The sequence below is a fragment of the Etheostoma spectabile genome, chromosome 10 (assembly GCF_008692095.1).
Source record: "Etheostoma spectabile isolate EspeVRDwgs_2016 chromosome 10, UIUC_Espe_1.0, whole genome shotgun sequence".
Classification (NCBI taxonomy): Eukaryota; Metazoa; Chordata; class Actinopteri; order Perciformes; family Percidae; genus Etheostoma; species Etheostoma spectabile.
This window is the reverse complement of record NC_045742.1, coordinates 17,643,156-17,655,130: the sequence shown is the minus strand read 5'-3', so window position 1 is coordinate 17,655,130 and position 11,975 is coordinate 17,643,156. Positions and strand designations below refer to the sequence as shown.

General features: G+C 45.2%; 1 protein-coding gene across 3 annotated transcripts; it reads right to left on the bottom strand.

Annotated features, from left to right (window-relative positions):
- Positions 1-695: 695 nt before the first annotated feature.
- On the bottom strand, positions 696-10,421 carry fgf18a (fibroblast growth factor 18a). 3 transcript variants are annotated; one of them, XM_032527297.1, is made up of 5 exons: positions 8,771-10,418; positions 5,109-5,148; positions 4,788-4,965; positions 2,996-3,102; positions 696-2,836 (listed from the first exon to the last, which is right to left on the bottom strand). In XM_032527297.1, exons 1-5 carry the CDS (start codon positions 8,800-8,802, stop codon positions 2,564-2,566), a joined length of 630 nt encoding a protein of 209 aa, XP_032383188.1. In that variant the 5' UTR covers positions 8,803-10,418; the 3' UTR covers positions 696-2,563. The 3 variants fall into 3 exon arrangements, with proteins under 3 accessions (XP_032383188.1, XP_032383187.1, XP_032383186.1); XM_032527296.1 differs by having other exon boundaries at positions 4,788-4,968; positions 8,771-10,416; XM_032527295.1 differs by having other exon boundaries at positions 696-3,102; positions 4,788-4,968; positions 8,771-10,421.
- Between the last annotated feature and the right edge of the window lie 1,554 nt (positions 10,422-11,975).

Here is an 11,975-nt window from a genome sequence, read left to right as displayed (position 1 = left end):
CATCTTAGATTTGTATTTTTTCTCAAAGCAATTTAATGTCTGAGTTTTGAGCTTCAGTGACCATTTCAACTCATACCGACAAGAACTAGAAAACCACAGAATCCATTCTTCTTTACGTTCTTGCACCTTGTCTCTATAAGAAGTCTGCTGGCTAAAGTAGTCTAGAAACTTTTCCCAGATTGTAAGATGAATTGTTGTGGTAAATGCTGAATAGTTTTGCAGTGACAGTCTGCTATTGGGCCTTGATACTTGCTCAGAGATTACTAGTATTACTAGAGATTATTATTATTATTATTATTATTAATAATAATAATAATAATAATTGTTATTATTATATTCAATTAATCAATGTATTTTTTATCTATTTAAGTGAAAAGGCCTATTAGGAGTGGCCGATATGGATAAAATTCATCACAGTAAATGTAATTCAATATCATAATATTGATACATATCATGATATGGTACATGTTCTGTAAATGAAATCAAAATGAGAAGTTTTTTTATGGATAAAGTACCAAGAGGACAATGTTTGTGTTTGGTTAATCCAGTGAATGACATACCTGAAAAATTAAGGTACATTGATGCAAAACTCTTGCAAATCCAATATTGCCATACAGTATCCCTGCAATGGTTTAATACAACCAAATATATTAAAGGGATAGAAATCTTGGTATAAACAGTATGGCACAATCTCGGATGGTTGACAAATGTATATTGCATCATGGTACATATCATTATAATGCCCAACTCTAATGCATATCACAATTTCTTTGATCCCAAAGAAATTGCTTCAGTTTGCTGGTTTTGTTCAACAGTCTAAAACCCAAAGATATTCCATTTAGAGTGTGACAAAACAGAGAATACCATCAAACACTCATGTTACAGTGGCTGGAACAAGCAAATGTTGGGCTTTTTTTCTTGATACATGACTATTACAATTATTCATTATCAAATTAGTTTCCAGTTATTTTTTGTTGATCAATTAATTGAGCAAAAAAGCCAGCCCACAACGTCACAAACTTGAATCTCTTTCTACAATATATTCCTTGACAGAAAATAGAGCAGGTCGAGAAGCAGTTTAAAGATGCTGGGAGACACAGGAAATGTTTCTGTAAGGTTTACTGAGTCGAGAAAGACTGCTGCACACAGAGCTGAAATAAATAAATGAAATAATTTTATCGTAATAATTATAATAACCATCATAGTAAGATTGCTTAGTTAGGGTTTCTGTCTCCTTTTATATATATAATATATATATAACTTTCAATAAATTGTTCCCTTTAATATTTTTCCCCTGTGTGTATGCATGATACTTTGGTTTGTTCCACTGAATGTCCTGGTAGCAGCATTCTGTATCCACGGTATCACACGGGAGCATCATCCCCTGGGTCGTTTCTATAGCAATGCTAATAGACAAGGCACCCTCCCCGCAGTCCTCGCCCCTGCGCTTGATATCCTCTGCACCTTTAAGTTGAGAGTGTCCTGGGGGAGGGGGGGGGGGGGGTTGTCTTTGGTCAGTCGTTGGTTTGGTTTGCTGTGATTGGCTGGCTGTTTTTGGTGCAGCTTGGTTTTTTTACATTCCAGTTCCTAAAGCTTCAGTCCCGCTGTGAGGTTCACAGGTTCATGCAGACTGATGGTCCCTTTTCGGAGTCCCTCATGATCCAGCTTCACTCATGGTTTTGGTGCACTCACTCGTTCACACACACACCACCACACACCACCACCACCCAACACACACACACACACACACACACACACACACACACATACACACACACACACACACACATCCACTCTTACATACATTTTGTCGTCTTCTTGTTCTTACAAACATGCGTTTATTCAGTAAGTCACTTGCTCGATCATTCCCTCATGCATCTTTACGTCATCCATTCATCCAACAGTCTCACAGGTTCACACCAATTTAGCAGTGAGACAAAAATAAGTGTGTCACATGTCAACAGTCCATTATTGGTCCTTTTGATCTGTGCAGATCACTCTATCCCTTTGTCCACTCTACCGTTTTCCTGTCTTTTTCTTCCTTTTTTCCCTTTATCCGTAGGCTAAGCACCCACTCTCTTGTTCAGTCAGTCTTTCCCAGTCTTGTTCTCTCTCTGTATGGTCCAGCTGTAATCCCATACTTGACATTGTCCAGCTGGTTGAGAAAAGGAGACATGAAGGTCTTGTGGTTTTTGTGGTTGTGGAATAAAGGCCTTCGTAGAGCCTGGGACTCTGGCTGCCCTTCAGGTTCCCTGTCAGTACTTCTGGCCTGTGAAGGGAAGCAGACCAGGTCCATAGAGCGTCCAGCGATGGACCAGTCCAGCAATGGTCCAGTTAGTCCAGTAAGGGAACTAAAATTGAGAGGAATGATCACTAACTAGTGGCAAATTAGTAGGTGTAAAGCTAAACCCCATGAATGATTCATCAAGTTTCTGGTCAATGTTTGTCCCAACGAAGGGAGGTGTTCTGTCGTGTGTGACAGAGGAGATGATTGGGTTATCCATTGGCAGGCTCCGGTAAAGGCTTTAGAAGACAAGACAGCGGGTGCTAGCATTAGCCACTACTAGCGGGGCCCAGTAGCACGCACCCGCTTGCCCCGCTTGCTGACGGTGGTGAAGCGAAAGGGGGTGGTGAGGTCGGGCTGTTCCCCAGGCGGGAAGCGCTTCATGAAGTGTACGTCCTGCTGGTTGGGGAGAGTGTGGGGCCCACGGCGAGGACGCCCTCTTTTAGTGAAGCCAACATACCAGCCTGTGTAGCGTGCTGACATCAGAGCTGTGTAGTGGTTTTCCAGAACCTTTTCCACAAAGACACAGTCATCACTTCGATTACTGGCCTTCTGAGAGAGCAGATAAACCACAAGTACACACAAGAACACACACAAGCACACACACGCACACAAACACACACACATACAGGGAGAAACAAAGAGAGGCTGGTCAGAAAACTGTAAGATAATCAGATTTTTGATAATGTTGATAAAAGAAAGAAGTTTTACCTTTCCTACCAGCTTGCCTCGGCGGTTCATGCACAGGTAGAAATTGGTTTCTTTGCCCCGGATTCTCACCTGGCTACCAAAGGTATCGGCCTCCACTACGAGCTGGGCTTGTGAAGGGACAGACATAGGGACAGACAGACATTAGAGCCACAGGCAATACAGAGAAATAAAGTTTGTTGTGTTTGCAGGATTTCACAGTTTTATTAGGTGTATCATACAAAAGTTAGAGGAAGGAATTAGACAGCATTCAAGCTTACACAAACAGGCCCATGGCCAAGTAGTGTGGCACTACTTGCACAGATTACCAGCCACCAATAAATAAGATTTGGGTTTTTAAAACCAGATAAGGCATTCACGTTAAATCAGTTTTAGGATTCATAGTTGCTGTTAAATGTGCTGATAAATCACAGGCCGATGTAAATGTCTCTGGCTGGACAGATGGTTGTCAGATAAGCCTGGTCACACACATGGATGTAAGGCTGCTGACCACAAATGGGCCTCATAAAAAAGATAACAGCCAAGAGTAGACGGAGCATGGTGGGCTGAGAGCAACGGGAGAACACTCAGACTGAGTGTCTGCGATACTGTTGTTTAAAGGTAAGTGCATATGCGTGTGCACCTATGTGTATTTGTGTGTGCAGGTGCATGCATGTTCATCCTTCTAGGCAGTACCGCTTCACCAACTACACATGTTCAGAGAGTGCTTGTGCCTGTTTAAAAATAAATTCCTAAAATGGTTCCTACATGACCTTAGTCAACAAAGGGGTCAAGAGAAATCAATACCTCCCTCCCTCTTGCCCTCTTCCGCTCTCTTCCCCCAACTCTTCTCTTGTCTCCCTTCTGCTCTTTTGCTTCATGTTTATACCTTCATGCACCCGCCTCTTCTTTGCTTTATTTCTTCTCTCTGCACTTGGTTCCCCTGTGTAATATCTCATCGCCATAGTTGGTCAGTTTTGGATGGATTGTTCCGTAGGCCCTATAATAGTGGTGTTTGTCAATAAACAGACAGGCTTGTGCATCTATGGTCCCATCTATGGTTTGAAGTGGCATGTTAGCAACCTGACATGTTTGTGAATCGACAGGGATGTGCAATATGAGCCACTGCTGGAGCGCATGCAGAAATATGAACTCTTGTTTTATTGCTTTGCTTTCTTCTGCCCATTGATTCTGTGTGGGGTTTAAGAATGGGTTAGACATCATTAAAGACGGAGAAAGGTGGAGAGGAAGAGGGAGTGGGGGATGGACAGAGGGAGGATGGAGGGAGGGAGGTAGGGAGCTAGGGAGAGGAAGCTTGCTGTTTTAAATCCAGAGGAGACAACAGTGAGGATGAGAAATCAATGAAGGGATCGATGAAGGAGATGAGTTTCTAACACTCAGTCCGACACTCTACCTGCCAGGCTTCACCCGCTAACTCACACTTTTTTTTCACTAACACCTTCACTAACCACCTCTCTCTCTCTCTCTCTCTCTCTCTCTCTCTCTTCTCTCTCTCCATTCTTTTGCTCTCTTGTGAATCATTGAGTCAGCAGCCAGTCGATGAGGTCTTTGTACTCCCAAGACAAGCTCCACTGCCCCTCTGCCAAAGCCTGGGGAGGCATGTGTGTGTGCTTTTGTGAGTGTGCCTGCACAGTTGCATTCTGTATCTATTCATGCATTCACTTGGTCAACCTTCAAGTCTTTGTACTTGCAGTCGTTAGTCTGTGTGATGTGCATGTGTGTGCAGGAAAGAATCTAACTATGCATACACTCACATATACCAAATTGTTTGCCTGTGTGCTACTGTGTGTCTTACCAAATTTGTCTCCATCTTCTCCTCGAGCGCTGATTTTGCGTCCTAGCACCTGGACGTGTTTTCCGCTGGTACGGCTGTAGAGCTGGTAGACCCGGTGGTGTCTCCGACTCATGGTGTCTCGGACCTGCGTCTGGTTCTCCACATGCACACTGAAGTTGACCCCATCCACACCAAGTACCTGCTAAGAGAACACACACACACACACCAAGGCAGACACACTCCCAGAGTTATGATCAAGCTTAATGAACTGCACGTACTAGCAATCTACAATTTGTTCTATATAATGAACAATTGCTCATGTAGGACTTTTATGAATCTTACCTGCAATGGATTGCACATCACCAGCAACATCTGGATACATCTGGAAAAGTCGAAACAGATGAGTTTAGAAATTTGTAAGCCACATTGAATGTTGGAAGGGTTATGCGTGACACCATCATTTCCATCTCTTTCTTCTCTGCCGTTCTTTCTGTTCAACATCTCTTTTCCTTATTGGGTGATTACTCACACTGCTGGGTGTGTGGCTGGCACAGAGACATGACATACAGACAGGCAGATGTCCAAGCATCGGCAGACAGAAAACACCCAGAACAGTGTTTATCGTTACGCTACCAGCCTTCTGTCCAAACCCATTTTCTGACCCGTTCATGACTTTCGCCACACCAAAATCTGGCCTCCAAATGACCTGATTGGACCATGGCGAAATGGCAAACATGCTGAGACAACTAGAACATGTTTTGGTTTGGACATCTAAGGGACTGGGCTGGCTTATTTGGCTGCTCTGTGTATGTAGACAGCTGGGCTGGACTACAGGTGTACACTCCGCTGTGATGTGGCTTTGGAGAGTGACGGACTGTGGTTACATTTAGAGATGCTATGAATAAGTGAGAACACAAGCTTCCAAAATGTGTAGAAAAATAATTTATGGAGGAATCAATTCGTGGGGAGTAATGGCGGTGATGTAGCATGCAGCCTTAGTATGTATTGTCCTTGTTAAAAGACAACATGTGTATTATTTCTTATTACTTACTTATCCATCTGATCTGGACATTTATGATTTAAACAGCTGGTTACAGTTTTTAAATTTGTCTCACTTTATCACATTGCTTAATTGAAGTGTAGACCTTGGATGTATCAAATGTTATTCACATCTTTAGTAAGGGAGTGATAGTGTTGCGCAAAATCTACTCTGGCAGTCCTTGAACTGTTCTGAATTAGTGGCTGCAGACATGATGAAGTTCAGAACCAAGTGTGTGGGCTGAAAAGCAATTCTACGAATTTTGTCTTTCCCCACCTCGTCTTGTGCTATCTCTCTGCATGCCTCTTCTCTCTCTACTCCACTCTTTTTCTCTGATGTGTTGTCCTCCTTATCTCTTCCCTACCTTATCTCTCCTTCTCAGTCTCTCTGTCCACTCTACCTTTCTCCTATCGTTCCCTGCCTCCTATCTTTCTTTATGTTTGGGGTTAGTAGGGTGACTCCTCCACACTGTCATGGGCATGCACACAGATGTGCCGATGTGTGCAGGGTGTATGTGTGTGTACAGGAGGAGCAGGCAGCTGACAGCTGGGCCAAAGGAAAGACATGTGCGCTTCTGAGAGAGGGAGATAGTGAGGAGAGAGAGGGGTAAACTGAAAGGTACACAAAGGGATAGGGAGAAGTTAAGTAATTTAAGATTAAATAGAGGGGAGATGGTGGTGGTGATGGTGAAGTGGATATGACACACGCCTTTGGTGTGGAAGATCTGGGTTTGATTGCCACTGCAATACATTAACCAATGTGTCGCTGAGCAAGACACTTAACCCATAGTTGATTCAGAGGCGTGCGACCTCTATATATAGTAATTATAAGTCACGTTGGATAAAAGCGTTAATGACATGTAATGTAAAATGAAGCAAGGAAAGGCTGACAGATATTAAGAATCACAAAGAAGATGCACAGATGTGACAAGGAGAGGGTAAAAAAGACGAAGGTTACATCTTGAAGGAAAGAGGAGAAAAAGTGGCAAAATAAGAGACAGTAGTGTAACCACAGAGTGTGGTCTGGCGTGAGAAGTAGACAAAAAGATAAATATGGGAATGAAAGAGGAGGGGGGTTCAACTCATGCACATCGTAACACATGTCACTGCCTCCTGACTAACACACGGATATACATATACATATACATATACATATACATATACATATTGTCCCTTCCCTTGTGTTTCTTAGCATTTCTTTCCCATAGCTGGTGTGTTGGCCCCTGAGTCTACTAGATGCAGATACCCTGGGCAATGCAGTAGAGAGTTGGCCCTCACATTTTGCCTGTGCAGACGAAAAAACCTGAGTGCCTGTGCATTGTGAGGACTCTCAGCTGTTAAAACACCACGGCTGCACTGCCACCGAGGACACTGGAGGAAAAGTGCCTCGCACTGGATTCCCCCACTCCCACAAAAGCCACAGACACTCCATATTATGCCAGCCACAGAGAGAAAGAGAAGGAGAGAGGAAGAGGGAGACAGGATCAGCCGGGGGTGGGGGAGGGATGAGAAAACGAGAAAATAAAAGAGCGCTGAGTAAAAGTTGGGGAGAGTAAAGACAGAAGGAGGTATGGAGAGAGGGAAAGCCCGGTGCGCGTTGGCCAGCTGCCAAAACAAGCAAGGGTCTGACATCATAAACCTGCGTCCCAGCAGATCTACCATATGGAGGCTGCGGTTAGACTAGCAGGCCTCAGCAATGAGGACTGGGCAGCAGCATGGAGCGAGAGCGGTCGGCCTGGTGGGACTCAGCATAGAGCGGTGGTTTCAGCTGTATGTAGCAGTGGTTAGCGTGGTAGGCCAACTCTGGAGAATGGGGCTTCAGCATGGTGCAAGAGTTTTAGATGTTCAGCAGTGGGCCTCGGTAAAGAATAGTGGTTAGGCTAGTGGGTGTGTGAGTGGTGCATGTATCAGCAGTAATAGGCCTATGGTGGAGCAATGGTTAGTGAAGAAGAGGGCCTCATAATGGAGCTGTGGCTTTATGAGAAGCGCAGTAACAGGTTGTTGGGGCAAAAGGCACTTGACTTTTTTCACTGGCTAAAGACTGTCAGTATGATCATACAGCATGGGTGAAGTGACATGGCTGTGGTAAAACTGATAGGTAAGAAGGAAATTAATGGAAAGACTATTGGCTTTGAAAGACCTAAGCTAAAATCTGCAGACTAAACAGTGAGACTCTTCCTCCTCGGATACTGCCAGGGACACCATCATTCATCAGTTATTAATTCATACTTTTTATCTGAGCAAGTATCTGTGGAAAAATTGGGTATAGGCAAGACAGGAAGACAGATGTAGGCAGTTAGGTGGGTAAGTGGAGAGAGTGTGAGAGAGACACACACGAAGAGAGAGAAAGTCAGGCAGACACCAGCAGCAACAGCACACACCCTGTCCAGGTTGTGTGAGGAATGAGAAGTATCTGGAGATGACTGCCATCTGGGAGAAGTACAGCCGACACAAAGAAAGAAAAATAAATCCATTGGCTTTTAACAAGACACACCTCAAATGGGCAAACTTAAGCCCCCTGAGTCTGTATCCTCCTCCCTTATATTTGCTCTTGGCATTTTATCATTTTCCTATCCCACTAGATAAAGCCGGTGTTATTTGACTCAACTTCTGAAATATTTTCAATAAGGAAAAAAAAAAGCATTTTCTTGGCGATGGGAAAATTGCCTTTTTCTAAGACAGCTTGGCTATCCCTGAAGTGAGTGCAGATGGTGATGGAGATGTTTATGGCAGGTTTTATGAGTAACAGGGCCCTGACTCTGACCCAGTGACCCTGAACTGTCAGCCAATCAAAACAAGGCCTTCCATGAGGAGTGATGTAATCGTTAGACACTGCAACCTTCCTCTCCATCATCTTCATATGTAGTAAGACCTTCCATGAAAGTAGTTCAAACAACTATAGAAAGCAATAGAGCCTGGGTGGATAAATACGATAATTACATGATAAAGTGATAAAAGTGACTTACAATACGGTCAGCGTGGAAAGAAGGGGCCACATTGCTTCCCCCCTCCACTATGGAACTTGTCCCAGTGACAGTCTCCTCGCTCGATCTGGGCCAGTCCGACAGTCCGGAGAGTTCCCCTCTGTGTTTTGAATCCGCTGGATGTAGTGCAGAGTCAAAGAGTCAGCGGATACTCCCGTTGGCATCGGCGGCGGCGTGCCCAGGTTTTCCCGGTGTGGGTAAATTTGCGGGAGCGGGCAATTTGGGGTGTGAGGCCGGGGTAACTGTGCCACTGTGACCGCCGGGCAACCTCTAACAGCTGTCCAGACCGGTGGAGAGACAAATGGGCGGGGTAGCAAAGGGGGAAGGTCAGGGTTTTAAAAGCTGCGCGTCCTCGACAAGGAGAGGAACAGGTGAAAGCGCGCTCACGCGTCACAGATAACCAACTGCAAGCGATCTTGTTGACCCTCAGAGTGATGCTCGGCCTTGTGGACAGATGCGGTGGAGAGGTAATATTCTGCAAAATCCAATGCGTAACGTTTTAGCGCAACAGCAAGTTTTTGGTCACCAAAATAATTTCTGTAGTCAGTGAGATGATAACAAAAAGTGGAGTGTTTGTTCCGGCACAGACAGGAGTAGCAGGCAGGTTCAGTCCCAGCAGAGCAGGGTCAGGAGCTGTTGGAGGTGGGCTACCTGGGGTGGCTGATGGCGCAAACGGCAAGCTGGAGACGGGGGCTCTGCGGGCGCAGGGTAATGTAGGGCTGCCTCGGTCATGACTGCGCCCCCACGCTGGCTCAACGGGTCTGTGGCTCAGGTAACACCGACCAACAGTGTCCGACAGAGAGGGTGATAAGGTCCCGGAGAGGTCCAGTTCAGAGGGGTATATGGAGAGTGCTGAATGAAAATGGAATAATAAAGGGGAAAGAAAGACGAGGGAGGGGTGGCTGAAAAGGATGGGAGCAGCTGTGACTGGGTGGCGGACTCAGCCTCCCGCGACACGGCGAGGAAATGACAGCCGCACTTTGCACCTGATTTTCCGGACTTCACCGCTTGCCTCAGCCGCTGGAAACCGCCTGGCTGCAGTAGTTCTCCCTGCGCCCTCTCGACACAATACCAGCCAAAACACAGCACGATGACATCACCTCAAAAATGTTTGAAGGGGGAAAATGCAATCCGATCTTTTTATTTATTTTTTTAAACGTAGAAAGTTTAAGCACTTTCTCCGAAGAGAAAAAAAAAACACGAAAGTCTCCTGGTTCCGAGAAAAGCAAACTCCGCGGTGCAAGAGAGGAGTCGAACTCACCAGTTTTTGAAGAAATAAAAGTTAAAACGTGCGCACTGGAAATGTGTCTACCCACAATCACACTGACAGATAAACTCCCAGATCAGAACCTGCACCGTCCCCCCTTACCCTTATGTTTGCCTCCCTGTTTCATTCACCAGAGGAGAAAACGCAAGAGAGAACTCAAAAAGAACCCAGTCGTGCGTTTTTTTAATCCACTTCACTGTTATAATGCAGCTTCTCCCTTTCAGAAATGCCAAGTTTTTCTTCCATAAAAAAATCTCTTCTTGAGGGGGCTGCATAGGAGAGGCGCGTCGGCAGGCACAAACCTCACTCCAAGAAAAACCCGAACAAGATTTTAACAGACGCGGATCAATCTTCCCTCCCTCCCTGCCTCCTCTCCTCACTCCCTCCCACCTCTCTCTCGCTCCCTTCTCTTGCCTCTCACACACACGCACATGCACACTTACTGGATCAAAATGGGATTAGTCAGTCGCTATGCGATGCCGACCCAACTTACACTGCACAAATATTCATTTTAACAAGCGTTCGGTTCTGTGAAAAACATCTGCTAATGAGGTGAGATAAATTCACGTGTTTAGGCTACAATACAAATCAACTTGTTTCTTTAATTTTCACGAATCGGGCCATTTTCCCATTAAGTTATTGTGCCTCGTTTCAACTTATATTTGTTTGTGAAAATTCCTGAAACAAGTAGCATAAATGCATTGGACACAATTTGAATGGTGTCACAGTATCGACTTTAGTACGATTTTAAAGTGGATTTCAGAGCAAATAAATAAGGTAAGCAGGGTTCTCTCTCTCTCTCTCTCTCTCTCTCTCTCTCTCTTTCTGTCTTTTAAAGATCTCCACAAAACAATGACACCTGCCTCAGTCAAGTGAACATCTGTCTTGTGGATGTCTTGCCCTCCGTTATCTCCCCTGAAGATAACCTTACCCCTGCAGCCTCAGTGGCCCCGGACTCAGGGTGGAGAGCAGTGCACTCACACACCCTTCAGAGCCGCAGCGCTTTCAAGTGATGTATTTTGACTCCCCATTTCATAACTTTTAAGTTAAACCTTAAGAGGGAGAAATGAAACGGAGAATGAGAGACAGTCGGGAGGGCGGTATGTAAGCACGGATACGGATCCAAAACGAACATTTCTCAGGGATTTCGGCAGCAACGCCCGCATTGCGCTCCCAAAACTCCCTCTCACCGCTCACAACCGCAGACGGTCAGCCAAGCCAACACAACACTCCTGCCATACCTTTCATTCACAGACAGACAGACAGACAGACAGACAGACAGACAGACACCGGGACACACACACACACAAACACACACACACACACACACACACACACACACACACACACTGCACAGAGAGCGTGAGTAAAGTAAAAGAGAGAGAGAAAAAGTCACCAGGGACAGCTATCTTGGCTCCAAGTGCAGCCTATTCTTTTCAACATTGTACTTGCAAATCCCCCCCCCCCCCACACACACACAGGGTTGAGCAGGGCTGGGTATGGGTACTGTGGTTGAATGCCTTTCCAGTCATGCTCCATAGACAAGCCTCTGGCCTTCTTTCCTACTACTGGCTCTCTGTGTCTTTGCACCTGTGTCTGTGTGCTTTTTGCTGCTCACCGCACTGCTGCAAGGGACACAAGTGTAAATGTTGTGGAGAGGGATTTGAACCACATTCTGGTGATGAGGAATGAGGCCCGTCTGGTACTCTTAAACCCAGATGAAAGGGTTCAGAACAAGAACTATAGCACATCTAGGTACAATAGTGGAGTAAGAAAAAGCAGACAGATGAGCTCAACTCCATTCACACACTGTACACAAAAGCCTGATTTAACAGTAGTAGTGGATTTGCAGATATAGAAGATTTTCCAAAAGGATACTGATGCTGAGATGATCTTCCCATTGTAAATCTGGCACATTTA